Raw genomic sequence first — 20,672 nt, forward strand, 5'->3', positions numbered from 1 at the left:
GCCGCAAGTCCACCTTGGGGCACAGGAAAGTTGCTGCTAGCCCCTCATCAGTCTGTAGGATGCTGAACTTGAGGAAAGAGCAAATCGAAACGGACCCGGTGTCAGGCATGCAGGATAAGCACGCGGATGCTTAGAGGCACACTTTGTATACTGTGCTCTGGAGCATACAAGACACAGTTAAAGGAACTCACCCCGCTTTTGTGAGAAATCCAACTTGCTTGTACGCTGCTGTCCACGTCCGTGATTATGCATGTAACCTCAAATTCTTCCCCTTCTTTGAGAAGCTCGTACGTTTTGGATAAGGTAATGACTGGAAGAGTTTTGTGAACTGAAAAACAATTCAGAAGTGCATTACTTCTCATTACCTTCAGAGCTTCCAAGGGGATAAAAAAATCAACCGTCATTATCTTTCCAATAAAATATCAGGCCTCCAAGAGGTATTCAAACTTCTTTAACAAATTACAAGCACACTTTATAACAAGCACAATTCTGCTTCAATTCCCCTTCAAAGTATGCTTAAAGTTAGATAATGCTTATTAGAGCTCAGCCACTTGCATGAATAAACTTAAACAATATTGAACCATCAATGAGACCACTCATTCCGTGACAGCGATTAAAATATTGCACTCTGTAACTAAAAATATAGTGACAATCAGTCACTGAAGAACTGCAGCCTAAAATGAACTGCAACTTCTAAGATTTAAATTCTAAAGTGGATGTCACATACTGTCTGAGAGGTACTGAAAAGACCCTGACGGACAACCTTGAAGGCCCTAGGAACAGTATGGGATTTTTGAGCACAGGAACAGCTCGGGGATTTCAGCACGCCAGCATCTGAAAGCACAATGAACTTTGCTCATGATGATCATTCACAGAGAGGCAGTGGTGGCCAGAGCCAAGACCGTTGACACGTTCGTCACTCAAGACGCAGGCGGTTACAAGCAACCCAGCAGAGCCTTCGGGGATATGCCACAAAACTAAAGTGCTGCGGGCTTGCTACATCACTCTTCTACTTCATGGTGTCTTTTGGCAATAGACAAGTAGTGCTGGCTTGCACTATTTGAGCACTGGGTGGCTACATGTCTCATCTCAGCAAAGGTCTTTAAGTTATTCCTTTGTTCCTGCCACAGTTTGCTTAGTTGTTTTCTTAATCCTTTCTTCAAATTTTCCTCAGGTATGAGACTCCAATTTTGTCTTAATAGAACTGAACTTCCCACTAGGGTTTTTATGCAAGATAGATCACTTTCAAACTGCGAATGCAACAGATGATTGAAATAAGGGATTCCAGACTCTCTTCCTGCTTCTGACATATAATTTGGAGTTATCTTAGGTAAACTAGTTAAAACTTAGGAAAACGCCATGCTGCTCAGCTATTCATCTTTTAACAACAATATTTTCTTCATTTGGCTGCAAAGAAACGTTTGCTTTCTTCAGACATAAACGCTCACATAAAATCACACCTGGGCATTCAGCAGTACCCGAGAAACACAAGGAAGCTGGTGCAGATTTGCCCTGTGTCCTCACCCACTAAACACACATAAGGACCGTCACAAAGCCACAAAGAGCCTTGCTGTTTGGAGGAGGGTTGTAACGCTCTCTGTGTTACAGAACTGGTGCACGTCTGAGCGTGTGCTCAGGGGGAGGCCTTGCGGTGTTCCCCACTTCATGGATACCTGTTCTGCAATTCTGCACCAGAAGCTCAGGCATGGGGGGCCACAGTTATGATTATAAAAATATCATCTCTCAAAGGTGAACCCAGTCTCCAATATAACTAAGTCTCCAGCGGAGAAAAGATGGAGTTTTACCTGATGAACTCAAGGAGGTTTTAAATCTGCAGCACAGTAATTACAGCACTGAGGGTGACAATGTTGTGGCACTGTTTTACTGTTGATTGTCTTTGGCAAATGCTTCCAGTTACAGCACACTTCCCCCAAAACGGAGAACATGGAGAGCACACCCAGGGCACAGGTCCCGCATGCAGCCGACTGCTGTCTACAGTCAGGAGGCTGACGGATGTCAGCTCATCACCCTCCCATTTGAAGGCATCACTCTTATTGAAGCAAGCACGGACTTCACCCAGTAAAAAAAAAAAAAAAGCTCAATAGTCCGGTACTACAACTGCCTTCTCCCACATGAGAGAAAAGCCAATAATGTCAGTCAAGCATTAAACTGTCTCTCTCTCTTTGACCATCCCTGACAAAGCACTTGGAAAAAAAACTTGTTACAAAACACCAGAGGCAGCAAGAATGGACTTGATCTTTTTTAGTCAAGGGAGAATACCAGAGATACCTCTAGTGCCTGTAGTTCTCTTCCCATTAATTAAAGTTTGCTATTATTCATTAAAATTCTATTAGAATTCCCAAATCGGCAGGAAAGAGATTTCTTCGATTTGGCACAACAAAATGCAAACTTGACGAAGGCTTTCTGTTGCCCGTGCCCTGTCCCACCACCACCAAGTGCGCCAACGGCACGTCACACAACCGAGCTGGGGGCAAACACTGAAGCTCCCCCTCGGCAGACTGCTTAGGAGCCACCTCGCTCACAAGCACAGAGCAAAGCTCCCAAGGGTCCAGCCTCACTCTGCTCCTAACAGCACCCACAGCACGGGCAGGAGGGGCCAAAAATCACACCAGCCTGCTCTCCCAGCCTGGGCGAGCCCCCTCCTCCAGCAGCAACCTTTGGTAGCACCGCAAGCACCTCACCTATAATGACCGGATGCTCCTCTGGAAAGGACAGAGCTGACCGCTACACCCTGCATCAGGCTTTCACCTCAACACGGGGAAACTTCAGTCCTTACAAGCTGGCCGGAAGAGCAGAAATGCACTTGTAAGCAACCAGAAGCACCAGACAGGTAACCTGCACGTGGAAAGCGGAGGGAGACTCTCCCTCAGCAGCTCACTACTGCCTTTGCCCCATGCACACGCGTTAGCGGGGACACACTCTTGCTCTTAACAAAGCAAGGCATAAGTTAATGTGAAGGGGCCAGGAGCTAGCTACAGGGAGAACAAACTCATTTCCTTGCCCCTGGGGAAACACCAAGCTAGCCTGGCTTGCTAAACCGCTCCCTCCACTCCTCTCCTGAGTATTTCCACCGTGGATTAACAACACACAACATAAACCGTATGCGCCGAACCGTCCAAACAAAACCTGTTGTCAACACGCTCGGCAGCCACGAGGCTGGGCTGCTTCTCCTTCCCAAACCCACTTACCACCCTACCCTAGGGCACGAGGTCCCGGCAGGTCAAAGCTGAGGTTTCGACAACAAGCTCCAGCAACCAGAGGCGCAGAGCAGAGGTAAGCCGTACGTTTGGCAGCCCGGCCTGCAGCACCCTCCTCCTCCAACCTGGCCACACGCTTGCCGTCCTGACCGTCTTCACCCAGCACGGGACAAACAAGGGGCCTCGCGCGCCCTCAACGCTCTGCCTCTCGGCCAAATCCCTCTTCTTTCACACCCTTCATCACTTCCTCCCGCTGGCGCTCTTGGGCAACGGACGTGGGAGACAGGCACCCAAATCAACAGCCTTGGCTGCACACATCTCTCCTAACCCCAGGAGCATGGCTTTCTCCTCAAGGCCTAACAGCACAACCCGGACTTCTTAAATGGGGAAAGGAACGCCTCAAAGACCCCACAGATGGGAAATAAAACCGATCATGGCCAACCCTGCCCAACACCGCCACAACACAAGTCTCACGAGACTACCTGCTCCCCCACACCACTGACCCACCACAAGCTTCCTACACCCGTCGCCCTCCTCTGCACACCTCGAAACGGCCACGGACGCCACAGAGCGCTCCCCTGCTTTGGGAGCAGAGCTGCCTTGGAGTAGAAGAATCCAAAAGCCCCCACAGCAGACCGTCGGCTCCAGCCTCCCCAGCGACAGCACTGGCAGGGCAGCACACAACAGGAGCCGTCTGTTCACTGCACCTGCCATCAGCTTCCTTTGCTCAGAAGCCTTGCCCGTCTACCCGGTGGCGAGAACCGAGTGCTACCTGGCCTCACGTTCAGGAAAATATGTTCCGAAATCTTCTCCACTCCATTCTGCTTTGCCAAGCACTGGTAGCACCCCCTGAACGACCGCTGTACGTTCTTTATAACGATGCCTTTCTGGGGATTGGGAATGAACGTCATGTTCTTGGGGAGAGGTTTGCCATCACATTTTCTCAGTGTGAAATTTGCCACGTCTGGATCTGTTAATGGGCACACCAGCAGGATGTCATTGTCTTCTTTTCCATATATCAGAGAATCAACAAGGAAGAGCACATTTGGATCTGGAAGAAACAAAGATCTGTAAGAAAAGCTGATATTGCATGGGGGCCTTCTCATAACCCTCGCTCTGTCACTGTGCACTTTTGTCAAAGGAAGCTTTACATTCAGCCAGTATGGTTACTCTTTCTTGGTATACATGAACTGGGTAATACCATATTTTCCAACAGTCTAAAAGTGCAAGACAGAAGCGTTCAATAATAAGCACATTAAAGAATCATGTGCATTAAAAATAACCTTACTGGTTTTTTATCTGAAGAATTTTTTGTCTTGTTTAGCTCCAACCTGTGCCACGCAAACAACAGTAAACAGATTTTCATAGACCATTGGAAATAATTTGTCTTTAGGTAGTGGCAGAGCTGTATGGTTTCATGTTCACAGGAGGATTTTAAAGAAATTTATGAGCACATGGTAGTCGAACAGCACCTAAATTACGGTTTTCACTTCTGTAAAATATGTAATCTAAATGAACACAGATTGCTGCCAGAGGAAGCACCAAACAACTTCTCTTTGTCTCCTCCCTGAAAGCATGGGGCTATTTTTAGGCTCTTAAAAAACCCTAGGCACACAAACAGCACATTTGTGTGAAAAATCAAAAATCAGCACAAGATAACTTTTCTAAAAATTTTTTTTCTCAGTCAATCACAGCACACAAACTCACAGTATTTCAAATACTTCTACAAAGTTGCCCATGCTAGCTGATGACTTTGAAACGCTAAGAACCCGGTCGTTAATAGTGAACACAAAAATAAAGGATAGTGCAGTGGCAAACAGTCTGTATTAGTTTATTTCAGTTCCCATCTGCTCTCCCTAAAGAGTAGTATGAATCAGAAAAATAGAGAAGAAAAACTTTTCTTTCCTCTTGTAAATTGGCCTAGTACCACCTGAGTGATAGAGATCTCCAGACCATGACCTAAGAGGAAAGACTGAGAGAAGTAGATTTGGAGGAGTGATAATGCTGTGCATTTGGTTTGCACTAAAATGAAGCATGAGATGTTTAGGGCACAAGGAAACGCTCTCTCATTTGAAGGTTGTTCATCACTGAACTGAAGGTTACATAGCAAGCTGCAGAACTTTTCCTACTTGAGAAGTTAGTAACACTTTAGACAGAGGGCCAAGAATATTTCAGGCATAGCTGATCCTGTTGCAGGCTGGACAGACAGACTGGACAACCTTCAAGTTGCTTTCTAGTCTTTTTTTTTTTTTAGGGCTTCTATTATTTGCATATACTACTGAAATGCTGAAATCACACGTAAAACTTGTAAAAAATAAAGAGATTCAAAGAATAAGAAGGAAGCACAAAAGCATTTCTTTCACGCAAGTAAGAACATAATTATTTTTTACTCTTTTTTTTTTTTAAGTTGAATGTCAAGAAATCTGCAGTCAAAACCAAAACAAGAGAGTATGTATGCGCACTGCGCTGTTTGTGAAACAACATCACAGCACACAAGACACGGTTTCCAGCTTGGAGTAAGAATGTAGTCGTAACCGAGTTCGTTACTGTTGCCCCAGAAAGCCCTCACAGACTAAAACCTTCTGAAGGGTCAGTCTAGATATACAGAATGGAGACTCCTAACAAACGCATAAGTAAAGTGTGTCTGAACAGAATGAAAGGGTGATGTTTTGAACCTGGAGATACATGGAGCTATATTGTGAATAGCTGTCAGTCCTGAGCTGGAAGAGCTCATCTAAACACCCCCGCTGACTGGGACTTCTGATTTGTTTCCTCACAGTCCACTTCCTCTCAGACATCGAAAGAGCCAAGATATCTTTGCTCTACAGAACACATGGCTCCCTAGGAAAAAAAGACATTCTTGAAAAGGGAAGAAAGGAACAAAGACCAATTTAACCAATAGCTGAAATCAGAGGGAAGGCCTTGTGAGAGTAAGCAGAATTGCTAATGTGCAGCCCTCCTACCTTCCATCACACTTGGGAAGGGAGACGTGATGGTGAGAAGACATGAAAGGATTTCCCAAGGGAATCCAAGCACAAGCAAGGCTGCTCATAGTCACAGCTTTCTGCTCTAGGTACGTCTTAGGAAGCACTTGCCTCCTGGGCGCACCTGCGGTTTCCAACACAAGATGTGTAGGTGGTTATCACTGCTGCCTGCTAGCCTGCCCCTAAGAGAGCAGCCTTGAAAAGTCAAATCCATTAGCTAACCGCCTCAATAAATTAAGAGCTTGAGGCTAAACCTTACACGACTCCATACTGATGGACAGCATGGGATTAAAAGGACATTTCTCCACATACTGTGTATTTCCTCCCAGTACAACTGACTCACACGACTGATTTGGGTCACTTGAATGGCTCCTAGAAAGAGAGCTCAGGTATCAAACCTCACCACAGAACAATAGGAGTGTAAAAAGAAATTCATCTGCAACTTTGCTCTGGTGACAAAGGCCTTTGAAAGTAAAGGCGGGAGTAAGTTTTCTTTCTACTGAACAGGAACGATTTCTCCTACTGGACTGTGCTCTTCCACACCTCACATTCATTCCCTTCCTAGGACTTACTGTTGTATTATTTTCAACAGGAAGTAACAGCCAGGAGGATTTATTTTCTCTTTTTCATTTCAAACTTTCACTCTTTCTGGGCTTATCTGACTATCTATGAAATAACTTTTGAGTCTTTCTGTGCTAATACAGTGATTCCACATAATGTTTCAAGCTAATTTTAAAAGCATTATTTCAGCTTCCGAGCATTCACAAGCAAAGGAACATCCAGTATTTGCCCAGGCCCAGCCTTCTGAAGATACCCCCTGAGAATGAGAAAGAGGAGGAAAAAGTCAAAAAAGAAAAAAAAAAAAAAAGCCTTCCTTCATATTTACCTTTGACAAAAACATAAAAAGAGGTGACAATACTCCCTTTGCTTTTGCATATGTATCTGCCTGTGTCTCTGGTTGTTGCATTTTTGGTGTACCACTCCTTCTCATTGGAACTCCTTGCTTTTGCCAATGGGTCAGAGTTCTGAAAATTCCAAGTCACGGGTCCATCCTCGTTGCATTTCAGTCTTAATTCCTCTCCTTTATTCACAACAAGTGAAGATTCTTCATGCGGCAATGAACCACCTGAAAAAAAAAAGACAAAATTCAATGTGTATCAATACAACACGCTCTTTTTTTTCCTGCAGCAAAATCTTTATCAATGATTGCATATGTGCAGTTAACATTTTTGGGTTAGCTTCTTAAAAATACCAAGCTGCAATTGCATTCATTTCATGCAGCTCTACAGACACCTTTTGGCTTATAAGACCTTCTGAACACAGAGCAAATAACTGGCCTTTAAAAAAACATTTGAAACTAATTTCAGATACAGCAGTTTCCGCAGTGATTTGGCTTTTGAATGGGAACAGACCCAAGCTATTTAAAAATTAAATTCAAGGCTGTATGAGCCTGATTCTATACGGTTGCACTCTTAACCATTCTTTGCCATTTATTCAGCATGTTGCCAAGAATTACAGATCTCTTGCTCTTTTTTAACTGCTCTCTCACGCATTTAGAAACTCCAGTCACACTGTAAGAATAGAAGTGTCCAGTTTAATGAAGGCATCTGCACATACTTTCCACAGCATGGCTTACTTTTTTAGTTGAAGTGGTAACTTGCCATTTTTTAACCAAAAAAATAATTACATGCAAAATATCCTTCAAGCTCCCATCCCAACACGACTAAGTTATTGCCACTGGGATGCCCATCTCCCAGTCAGCAAAGCCACTTTAAATCTGTTCTTAGTACCTCTTTCACTTAACATGCCATAACACAACTTTTTAAAAGATCTGAGAAAATAAAACTGCATAAATTTAATTAGCAGCCTCAGCTCACAGTTCCCAACCGTTTCCCAACTTACATTGAATACTTGGGAAAAAAAAGCACATTCAGGTTTCTCCAGCTCCAAACCCCGATATGAAAGTCTTAATGAACCTACAAAATGGAGTTCATAGCTTAAAATTCAGAGAAAGTCTTACTATGGTGGATCTGCTTGTACATCAGACCGATGTACACAAATACTGAGGTGGTCTTGAAGGAATAAACCCTTCCCCTTCCCAAGAGTAGCTCTTTAGTCCTACAAGTAACCCTTAGCTCATAATAACTGTGCCGTTAGCTAACGTCACTCTCAAATGAAGCAACATTGGACTCACTGTTCAACCTCCATGCGTAGCAGGAGAGTCATGCCACAAAAAAGCAATACTATTTGCATTCAAAAACGAGTATTGGAGTTTCCTGTCAGAGGCTGAATTTGCCTACCCACAGGGATAACAACAGATACAACTGCAGAACAACTGGATAATTAGTTGGGACAAGATTATATATTCCAGACTTCATTCACTTATCTCACAGCTTTAGTTGTTTTTAAGGAATACAGTGGATTAGGACGAGCTCAGGTAACTGCTCCTCTTCTGGACAAATCCAACAACAGTGACAAAGGAGGAACCAAAGGACAGTCCGGCCACCCACAGAGCCTAATTACTTTGTTTGTGGTCTGGACTTTGGAGAGAACCTCTGTTCTCACACCATCCTCCTCTGACTAAAATGTATTTATCACTGTCGAACCAAAAAGACAGTCATTTTTCCAGCACTGCCAGAAATTTTCCACATGAAGAACACTAACCCTGCATATACCCTTCCGTGACTGAACATATAAACAAGCATCTGAGAAAATATAATTGCTAGAAAAAAGTAGAAAAAAAAATCACATTTCAAATTCGCCATATCAGAATGCAGATGCAAGCCTGAAGCGTGACACAACTGCTCAGTTGAGTAGAGCAAAAGCCCAGCATCTCAGGATCTAAAGTCCACCCAGCAGTGGCTTTGCAGACAGGAGTAGGGCACGAAAACCCCACAACCGTGGGCGGAGGAGCACCTAACGGCAGAGTAGAGACAAGGAGACCTCCGCATCTGCAAGCCCCTCAGTCACAGCCAGCACCGTTCAGCAGCTGCAAAGGCATAGGGCGAAGACACAGATGAGAAGACCTCTGTGCTGCTTCTCAGAGACCACACGCTGTTTCCAGTCACGAATGCCGTCAACTTCATAGAACGGTGACAGTGCAAATCTGTTCCCCCGCTCGGACACTGAGTCCGCAAGTGAGTCAGGAAGGCCAAGAAAGGAGGCAGCAGGCATATCCTCGGCTGGAATAACCCCCGCGTCAGGCGCCCGCCTGCCCACGTGCGAAGGTCACAGCCACTGCCACGAGGTGAGCGACTCTATGGTCTCATGGGGAAGGGGATCCGTTCCCCTGCCTTGCCCCACCACCGCCGAGTGTGGCAATGGGCACATCACACGACCAAGCTGGGGGCAAACACTGAAGCTCCCCCTTTTCACAGCACACAGCAAAGCAAGGCATAAGTTAATGTGAAGGGGCCAGGAGCTAGCTACAGGGAGAACAAACTCATTTCCTTGCCCCTGGGGAAACACCAAGCTAGCCTGGCTTGCTAAACCGCTCCCTCCACTCCTCTCCTGAGTATTTCCACCGTGGATTAACAACACACAACATAAACCGTATGCGCCGAACCGTCCAAACAAAACCTGTTGTCAACACGCTCGGCAGCCACGAGGCTGGGCTGCTTCTCCTTCCCAAACCCACTTACCACCCTACCCTAGGGCACGAGGTCCCGGCAGGTCAAAGCTGAGGTTTCGACAACAAGCTCCAGCAACCAGAGGCGCAGAGCAGAGGTAAGCCGTACGTTTGGCAGCCCGGCCTGCAGCACCCTCCTCCTCCAACCTGGCCACACGCTTGCCGTCCTGACCGTCTTCACCCAGCACGGGACAAACAAGGGGCCTCGCACGCCCTCAACGCTCTGCCTCTCGGCCAAATCCCTCTTCTTTCACACCCTTCATCACTTCCTCCCGCTGGCGCTCTTGGGCAACGGACGTGGGAGACAGGCACCCAAATCAACAGCCTTGGCTGCACACATCTCTCCTAACCCCAGGAGCATGGCTTTCTCCTCAAGGCCTAACAGCACAACCCGGACTTCTTAAATGGGGAAAGGAACGCCTCAAAGACCCCACAGATGGGAAATAAAACCGATCATGGCCAACCCTGCCCAACACCGCCACAACACAAGTCTCACGAGACTACCTGCTCCCCCACACCACTGACCCACCACAAGCTTCCTACACCCGTCGCCCTCCTCTGCACACCTCGAAACGGCCACGGACGCCACAGAGCGCTCCCCTGCTTTGGGAGCAGAGCTGCCTTGGAGTAGAAGAATCCAAAAGCCCCCACAGCAGACCGTCGGCTCCAGCCTCCCCAGCGACAGCACTGGCAGGGCAGCACACAACAGGAGCCGTCTGTTCACTGCACCTGCCATCAGCTTCCTTTGCTCAGAAGCCTTGCCCGTCTACCCGGTGGCGAGAACCGAGTGCTACCTGGCCTCACGTTCAGGAAAATATGTTCCGAAATCTTCTCCACTCCATTCTGCTTTGCCAAGCACTGGTAGCACCCCCTGAACGACCGCTGTACGTTCTTTATAACGATGCCTTTCTGGGGATTGGGAATGAACGTCATGTTCTTGGGGAGAGGTTTGCCATCACATTTTCTCAGTGTGAAATTTGCCACGTCTGGATCTGTTAATGGGCACACCAGCAGGATGTCTCTGTCTTCTTTTCCAAGATTAAAAACATAGCAAACATACAAACTACAGTGTAGATTTGTCTGATATACACACAAAATTGTGATGCACGCAAATGCTGAGGACATGCAGCAGCAAGAAATTCCCCCCGTTCTAAAGAGCACTTCCTTGTCTTCATCTCATGCCACTCTAACATGTAACAGAGTATTGCACAGTTGGACCTGATGTATAATATCCAATTATACGTGAGGAAAATACTTCACAAAAAAACAGTACTTCTTGCATTGAAAAACACATACAAGGGTTCCTTTCAGAGGCTGAATTTCCCCACCCACAGGGATAACAACAGACATTCAAGCAAAGCAATTGGATAATTAGTTGGGACAAGATTAAATTCCAGACTTAATTCACTTATCTTATAGCTTTAGTTGTTCTTATGGCATTTAGTGGATTAAGGCCAGCTCAGGTAACTGTTCCACTTCCTGACAAATGCAACAGCAGCAGAGTAGGAAGCAAGGGATAGTCAGACCCATAGAGTCTAATTATTATGTTTTTGATCTGGATTTTGGAGGGAGTCCCCATGTTCACCACATCTTCCTCCGATTAAAATGTATTTATCAGTGCCCAATCAAAAAGGCAGTCATTTTTCCAGTACTACTATAAATTTTCCACGTGAGGTCCACTAATCCTCTATACAAATTCACATGACTGCACCTAAAAACAAGCATCCTAGATATAATAATTGCCAGAAATATTAAGAAAAACATAATTTCATATTTTTATGCCATGTTTGTGATTTTTACCTACTCTTTTCCCTAGCAGTGCATCATAGCCATTCAGGTCGGCAGCTCACATTTTGTGACTTTTTAAAGCAGACTACAAGCTCTCTGCACAAGAATTTCCAAACTAAATTAATGCCTTGTCCAAAGGATTCTCACAACCTAAAGTTTGTCTGACATCTTCTGAAAACAATGTAGTATCTTCAAGAGAAGGGGATATGGCAGTGTAAGAATAATAGGTGGTAAAAGTAAGGACTACTAGATGAGTTTAGTATTATGCACCTAAATATCTCCTGTCTTTTAAAAAGAAGAACTAAAACAGTAAATGGTGCTTAGAAAGATGGGAATGACATTGCATACATGCTTTCTGGGAGAACAATTAAGTAACCAAAATCTGAGATTTTTACCAACAATTTGTAATCCAGTCTACTAATCCCCAGTGTCCATCTGCTATGTCTTGATCTTCTCTCAGATTGCTAATGCATCACATCAGGGACTGTTCTGTTTGTACAGCACCTGAGATGTAACGGGGTTTCTCCGGGTCCCCTATTGGTCTTGCACACTCCAGTAATAAAATCATAAACCAAAAAATCATAACTATAATTGTTAAGGCTAATACCTTGGGAATCAGGTCTGAAGGCAGGGGATAGTAAGAGATCTCCAAGTGGGGAATCTCATGGGATACGGAGTCAGTGGTCTCCTCCCAGGACTGCATATTCACCTCTGGCACGGCCACGACTTCACTACCAACTACCCGTCACCAACAGGATTGTATGCTCTCTCGGCAAGAGGATGGAGGAATCCATGGCTCTACCTCCACTGAAGATCTCCAGATGTGGGTTTGCATCCCTGCTCCTTATCCTGATCCACACCTGGGCATGCTCCCCCCTCTACCTCCTTACACATGGAAAAGCAGGTGGACCACAACCTCATTATTTAGCTGTGTGTCCCAATCTCAGGGAAGCCCACCTGATCACAGGTCAGGACATTGAGAAGAAAGGAAACTCAGCCTCTGCCTCCATGGCTCCATTAATAATACAAAAAAATGCCTATAAAATATTATGCAAAACTCAGAATTGGACAACCCAAGCCGCATTCTGGATATTCTAAATTTGTGTCCGGCAGCTGAAAACAGTCACTTCCGCTACCTTACTTTCTCCTTGTAATTTATCGAATTTTAGTTAAACACTACATCACTGGTATCACTTGTGAACAAAGCTGTGTAACTGACAAAAGAAACAGAATATATGAATATACTGCAAGCAGCTTCCTAAGCCTTAAAAATGGAGGGAGACGGAGGAAAAAGGGGGAGTACAGCAGTGGTGTCTTCGGCAGCAGAAGGAACATCTGGAAAACTGGGCTGAAGGAATTAGAAAATGAAGCGGCTCTAGATAACACTGATAGGAAATGCAGGTCAAATTGCAGGGATATGATTAAGGACAGCAGAATGTTCCTGTAACAATAAGGGGATGTGCAAACAAACAAGCTCTGGCTAAAGAGTACACCATCCTGGAAAAAAAACCATTTTCTGTGGAATGCTGGTCTGCCTCAGCCACCACACTGCTGTAGCACGGAAAAGCATGTCAGGTGCAAATCAACACTACGCTCATAAGCAACTGGAGTTTGTCTCCCGCTGCCAAGCAAACGAAGGACATGAGACCGCCACTGAATAAGACGAAGAGTCAAGCGATGTGGCTTTTATTCCCCATTCTGCCACAGATTTCCTGCACAACCTTAGGCCAATGGCTTAGTACCTCTGTGGCTGTATCTTTTTTCAACTCTTAGCTAAACATTACAAGCAATAAGAAGCTTGTGATAACAGAACAGATTACTTTCAGAGATGACTTAAAACTATGCCTTATCCAGCTCCCTTCCATGTTACTCTTATCTCAAACACCTACCAAGAAAGGGGCACAGTTCAGCTTCACAGTACAGCCACCATGCAGAAATACCTCCTTGTGAAGACCCCTATTTCTTTGCCTACGAGCATGCTCTGTTTTTGCTTGAAGAGCCCCAGATACAGGTGTGGACACCCTGCCCCTCTACTGACGTGCCAGAGCGGCGTGCAACGGACCAGGGGACGCTCCCGGGGCTGCGTGGTGGCCGCGTGTGGACCCGCTGCCTGTCCCCATGCAGTGCTGTGGTGAGGGCTTCCCACCTCCCACACCTAACCCCCCTCAGAAACTCCCAGACACCAAGGAAATCAGAGGCAGCTACGGCACCAGCACTGCCAGCATACAAAAAGCAGTTGCTTCCCTTGTCCCAAGGCCTTCAAGGGCTACACTAAAAAGCACCTTCACCTTCAGCGCATAATCAAAAGACAAGCCTGGACAGAGGTATGAAGATCACTGCCGCACCTGGGCTCCCGATGCCCCCTTCTCTGCCAAGCCCAGGGGACCGGCGGTGAACTGCCAGCAGGTTCATCACTACCCAACAAAAATAAGTCCCTTCTCCCAGCGCAGCGTGATGCTAGGCTGCCCTCAAAGTGCACGGCACGTCCATGAGCCTCTTCCTCATGCTGTTCTCCATGACCCTGATAGTCCCCATGGAAGCTGTACTAATCCTACACAACGAAAACAATTCTCTGTTCATCATTTCCAAATTATCAGTCCTGGATTTCTTGAGTTACGAGCACTGAACCAGTTGATGTCTCCCTATGATGAATGCACTTAGGAGCTAAGCTTCAAGGGACAAAATATTTCTGACTTTCGTGTTAAGGCTGTGCTAAATGGATGCAACCAGAGAGACTGCTTTAGTTTTGGTCCCTATTCATTCTGGGCACTGACTTCATTTCAAGGGATATCACACAGACCTTACTCACCACATTTTTCAGTTTCTCATCTATAACAACACAAGAGAGCAGAAACAAGAGATATGCTTTATCAGTTAAAGTAGTGGTACTGCTGTAGATGCAAAGGACCAGGGATATCAGCAAGGCCTGGCTTGCAGGGAGGTAATATCCTCTTTTAGCATACCCAGTACTGCTGAAAAAAATGAACATGTTTTCAGACACACAAGTCTCCTGCAGGTCTGAAAAAAGAGCAGAAGCAAAAGCTGCTTCTTTTACACAAATGCAGAAGTCGTAACCAGAAGCTTGCCTGTTTTTCTTTGCAGTATTAGTTGATCTAATTGAAGAATATTACCTTCCCTTACAAACTCTGTCTCCTATTTGTTACAGCCGCTATGCACTTGACATATGTTACAACTGAAGCGGAATTCAAGACCTTTTCAATTAGATTTTCTTTGTCCTCCCATTTTATCCCCAAGGAAACAAATAAAGTGTAAACCTCACATTTTAGCCACACTGAGGCAATTTTAATTTGCTTTGATGTATAAAATCTCCCATCTCTTTCAAAGGAGAGATGCTATCGTAACGCTTACTTGCTTTGTTCCACTTCGCCGAACAAGACACTCTCCCTTATACTCGATGAAAAGTTTAGCAACGGCAAATGTCAATTTTAAATAACTTGATCTGAAAGCTACATCACATAGCATTTCAGCTATGCTGCGGGGAAAAATAAGGCAAGCAGTATAGCCTCTTACTTTGCACAAACAACCCATCCACGCCAACATCCAAGCTAGCGTCTTCCTCAGAGACACAGACGCACTTTAGTGAAAGCCCAAAGACAGAATTATCATCCACAAGCATCACAGGGGCTCAGCACAGATGAACACCACACCTCCATGTTGACAGAAATGCTGACCTGCCTCTCTGCCCCAACTTCCTCTTGGAGACTGAAAAATAACTTAACAGTCATCACCCACATACTATAGGAGCTAAAGTGATTAGGCTTCCCTGCAGAACTAAGCGTTTTGTTTTCTAACTCATCTAACAGAGTCAGTGCCATCTGCTGACCGACTGCCTCTCTTAAATGCTGTATGTATTTCAAGGGGAAATGCAATACTCCCAAGCTCCTTGTACTAATACTTGTGCTGAAGTTTTGAATTCTCAAAGGCTCCAAAGTTCCTACGCAGAAAACAATGGGATGATGTTTACCAAGCTCCGATGCCAGCAATCACTGTCTCCTGACACAACTGCCCCTCTCAAACCTGGTTGGGAAGGTAAGCAGAACTGGGAGGGCAGCAGGCACGAGCTCACAAGCCCAATGCTCACAAGTGACAGCCTAATCCACCTCTTCTGTACACAGCGTAGAGGAGAAACGGGTATCTCCCAACACAAAGAGCAAGTGTGGAGCCAGCCTGCTCCCACCCATGGCAAACTCAAGAGAGGAAGTGGAAGGAGCCTGGAACAACGGGTTTCTTTGTCCTCCGTGGTGGCCTGAGCATGAGGAACCGCAGAGACAGCTGGAGCTGTGCTGTGGCTGCGGGACACCCCTGCCATGCCACCGTGCTGGTGGTGACGTTCCACATGAAGGTTTCAACTCCACAGTTACGGAGTGCTCTTATAAGACCTGCCTGCCTCACTAAGCAGCTCATGCCCTGGGAGGGAACGCCACAAGACAAGTAATAAGTGCTTGATATTTGCCCTTTCCAGAAAAAGCAGGGAACAACATGCATTCTCGCTGGGAGCTATAGCAGTTAAGTCCAAAGGACAAAATGGCTCAGACAACTAACCCTGCTGAACAGACACCTGAGGAGGGGTTATGCATCCTTCCAAATGAGATATGGCTAAGCAGAAAGAGCATCTGAGCCAGGTGGCAACACAGGACTGGGCAGGAACACAAATCCAGCCAGTATGCTAGTCCCCAGCAGATCTCACCCTCTAAGAGAAACATTCACAGGATCTTCAGGCAGGACAAGCACGAGCACCCTGGATGATCCCCTATTTGTGGGTGGAAATCAGCAGGTCCTGCTGTAGCAATCGGCTAATAATACTTTGCTTACTTTAGAAGCAGGCTTAACAGACAAGATTCTGCATGTGACCTGTAAAACAAATACGTCAGAGCCGGTTTTATGTGTTAATGCAAAACTCAGGTAGATGTCACTTACCCAAGGCAAAACGCTGGAGGAAGTAACTGTACTTCCAGAGAGAGAAGACTATACTCCTTTTCCCCAAGCTGCTTTGCTTTTCCTTGCTAGGAAACTCAAGACACGCGAACAGTACACTTTTCCTGTCTACCAAGAAGCTTGTCCTTTCTCACTGACAGGACTTAACTCTGCTATAGAGGCATTTTCGCAAAAGCAAGCATGTAGCTAAAAACCATTCCGGTTTAGAACACATACTAAACAATCACAACAGGATTAAACTCCATGCTTTTTTCCTTGGTTGGATATGATACATTTCTGAATCTTCTTTTCCTGGGAAGTCATGGTTTTGGAGTATTCTTGGTTTGGGGGTTTGTTTTTTTTGAAGGAGTATTACATACACTATGAAGCACTACGAGCAGCAACATATTCCTGGTGCACAACTCACTATATTACAGCATGCTGATACGTTATGGTTCCTTCTACCAAAACTTACTACCGCAGAAGGACTTTACAAGCAATGTGTTAATGAACAAAACAAGATCCAAAGCAGGACTGATCTACAAGGGTTTTTTTTAACTGAAATATGTTCTGAGCTTAAAACAATAACTACTAACTCTTATTCAAAGAGAAATACACAGTATGGATAAATACATATGCATACACATATATGCAGTACTTGCACAGAGTACTGCTGCTACAATACTTGTCAGCTTTGAGATAAGTCTTTTAGACTGATACTTATTCCTGCAGAACTATTTCCTTTTTCCTTCAAATTTCCAAAATTGCTTATTAACCAGTTGTTCCCACAACGAGTTTTTGCAGCTGTTGCACACATAAATAAACAAAATACAAGCAAATATAGAGAACAATTAAAAGAAATCTAAAAGTGTGCTAACGCATATTCAAATTCAGCTGTCATTCATCTTGTCTATTTATTTAATGGCTTTTCCTTCTCAGTTCTCTTTGGCGACATTTACATTAAAAAGTGCAATATCTTTTCACTTCCACTTTAAAGGAACGTTCCTTGTAATGATTAACATGGGCTTGAAAGTATGTTTTCTGAAAAATCAGTAAAAAGGTAGCTTTAATGAAGATAAATGAGAAAACTGGAGAAAAGTGAATCGTTTTGCCATCTGAACTAATGTCTAGTTGGAAAAGGCTCAACTGAGGAAGGAGATGTAAGACTTTTGGCAATGCAAATTATAATTATTTCAAGTCTTGGCAGCAATTTTATCAAATAGTAGCAATTTCATTAAAAGGTGCACTGGTAATCATCTACATAAGGCCTCCAGAGGGGAAAATATACCAATAATTGCACAATTATTTTATCATTGCTCTTATGATGGACCACATTAAATACCACGAAGAGGAGCAGTGCTTTTTACTTTCTCTAGATATTTAGTTCAGTTCTTTTTCCTAGAAGATTACAGCAATAAATAAGACTTTCAGATTAAGATCATACACACATTCACCAAATTTTGGAAGAAGGGACAGTTATCTTTTATTACTTTATTACATAATACTTTGTATTCTTTCTCCCTCACTGAAAGGACTGACAGATTCACGAGAATCTGGTAATGAGGTTCTAGCAATAAGGTAGCTAAGGCATTCACTCAGCTCTATTACTGAAATATAAGTCATTGCAATCAAATGTAACGCACCCACACGCCAGTAAGTTTTTGAGTATTTCCATTTTTGCCCATATAAATGAATTTTATACATTCAATGTTAATTAGCCTGTAACAAGTTAGATTTGCATTGTCCAACTACTGCACAAAGTTTGCTGCTAATTAGAATGCTGTTACAAATTTCTTGTAAAAGCATTAAGTCTTATAGAGAATAATGTATCTCATAAATGTGTTTTCAATGGAGACATATTTTCTGAAACTGAAATGCAAAGATATTTCTCCAATGCTGTGACTAGGAAAGACTGATTGGCCGGTTCTTCAGAATATCCCACGGTGAACAAAACTACTCCCATGTAGTCATGCTAATACCCAGTGAGATCTGTGAAAAGCTCCATCTTGGATGCGCCCTGAAGACAGAAGTTTGCATGCATTTCTGACGAGCTGTATTTCTGTATACATCTTAAAAAGAGATACATAACTCGCCCTTTAACTTCTCTCCAGAGTCAGCAGAAGTCCCAAGGGGTCATGTATATATTTTGCTTTCAAATTTTATTTTGTAGTTCATTACTACAGCCCCATCATGAATTGCATATACATGGCTCATATATAGGTAGCTGCTACCTGAAAAAGCTATTCTTACTGCCCCAGGGGAGATTCATGGAGAGACGAGAGAGGGTATCTTGTTGTGCGGACAGTCTAAACGCCTGCCTAAGCAGGGAATCCCATTGCAGCATCTTGTATGATGGTAACTAGTTTACAGGAGGAGACCAGATAGACAGAGTTTACATCTGCTCCTTCAGTTTGACCTCTTTTACCATGCTGCATACCCCAAATCCTATGTAGGTGTGACGGTATTAGCGTTATTGCAAAGTCAGCAATTTTATGTAGAATAGCTGGAAGTCAGACGTGTTACGGAATAGGAAACTTCAACAGCTAGTGTTACAATGAACTACTTCAGGGGGGAAGCTTTTATGTTGTTGAATATAGCACAATTTCTTCTCCAAGGCAAAAAGTTATGCTCATCCAGGCACAGAAAGCACTTCCACGCTATACAAAATAGCAAGCAAAGAGTTCAGGAGCAAAAGTAAAGAATTTGGCAGTCACCAAGTAGCAAAAAGTGAATGTGTCAACAATATGGTGCTAGTGCATAAGAGCATCTACAATTCTCAGGCATAGGAACACAGCCATGGCAGGTTAAGTATAGCATATAAAATGCGTATTTAATTTAAGATTATATTAAAAGTAAAAAAGTAGTATTTTTATAACTTAAGCATATTTTCCTTTTTAAAAATAAAAATACTCAAAATTCAATTTGAAAATACAATAACAAAAATTAAATCTTATACCTCATTTAATCATTAAAAATTTAAATGCAAAATATCACTCAAGCAGAATGTTTGCTGCCAATGTTTTAAAGACAATCAAGCAACTAAATTCATGGAGGTCAGGAGCTGAGCACCTCTCTCCAGGTTGCACTGCAGCAATGAACCAGCCTTTGCCATTTGGAGTCTCCTAGCAGGTGCAGAGAAAATATCTTCTTCATTTCGGTTCATTCAGTACAATTCAATAACTAACTAGTCCATTCAAAGAGGAGATACTGATCAGGAGTTGAAAAACATGAATGCTTCTTTCCTTTTTCGTTCTAAGAATAAAAACTTGATAAAAGAGGATGAAATCTACTAGTCCTAAAATTTTTGCAGCATGGTGATTAGATACCACTAATTTTGATTACAGATAGGCCTTTCAGACATTAATTCTTTATTTCAAGATATTTCTCAGTAAGTTTTTTCTTCTGAAGTGGCTATCTTCTCTGCGGTGCTATTCCTCTAACAGAACACTTTGGAATTCCAGTTTCCTTCATTTTAATCGACGCAAATCGTAAGTAAAAAATTAATTATCCAATACCTAAGAACTGTCAACACTTTCTATTTTCATACTAAAACAAACACATGAAGAATCAGAATAAGCGTACATATAATAAGCTACGTAATTGCTTAAATACATGCAGAGTGATTAATCAAACTAAGTATAACACTAAGTGGAAAGGCTATATTTAATTAAAACTCTATCTCAATGGTAATAAAGGAGGTTAAACCTTTCTTTACTAAATCATTAAGTACAAATGCAAAACAGTTAAAATGAGGCTTACGGTTGCCTGATTTAAATCATGATTAAAATCGGATTTAAAACGCTTTGAATCAAATCGGGGCACACTACACAGGCAGGCACCCATTTTTTTAAATCTGGCAGCACTACGCTTCTCATCTGGAGTCAGGTGTCAATTTTACACATCGTACCTCAGGGGAAATGCAAACAAGCTGGTGAGGGATGAGAAGAACAAGAGGAGAAAGAGTTAGAAAAGACGCACCAGGAGGAAAGACTGAAAGAACGGTTTAGTGCATTTTTTGGTCAGCACAAAAAAGAGACGCCAAACATGTGGTGTTAGCTGTCAATCAGGAAAATGCTGTTAGAAAGAGGATGGTGATCGCCTGCCCACTCTATCCACCAG

At 43.8% G+C, this 20,672-nt stretch overlaps 1 protein-coding gene across 2 annotated transcripts in view; it reads right to left on the reverse strand.

Moving 5' to 3' along the window:
* Positions 1 to 20,672, reverse strand: part of KIT (KIT proto-oncogene, receptor tyrosine kinase) — a 54,736-nt gene that overhangs the window by 28,110 nt on the left and 5,954 nt on the right. For both annotated transcript variants that reach the window (XM_068942872.1, XM_068942871.1), the window contains exons 2-4: positions 7,089 to 7,328; positions 3,991 to 4,269; positions 192 to 328 (exon numbers count right to left, since the gene is read on the reverse strand). In XM_068942872.1, coding sequence (XP_068798973.1) covers positions 192 to 328; positions 3,991 to 4,129 — 276 coding nt within the window. In that variant the 5' untranslated portion in view covers positions 4,130 to 4,269; positions 7,089 to 7,328. The remainder of the gene's footprint in view (positions 1 to 191; positions 329 to 3,990; positions 4,270 to 7,088; positions 7,329 to 20,672) is intronic.

The sequence above is a fragment of the Struthio camelus genome, chromosome 4 (assembly GCF_040807025.1).
Source record: "Struthio camelus isolate bStrCam1 chromosome 4, bStrCam1.hap1, whole genome shotgun sequence".
NCBI classification, from domain to species: domain Eukaryota; kingdom Metazoa; phylum Chordata; class Aves; order Struthioniformes; family Struthionidae; genus Struthio; species Struthio camelus.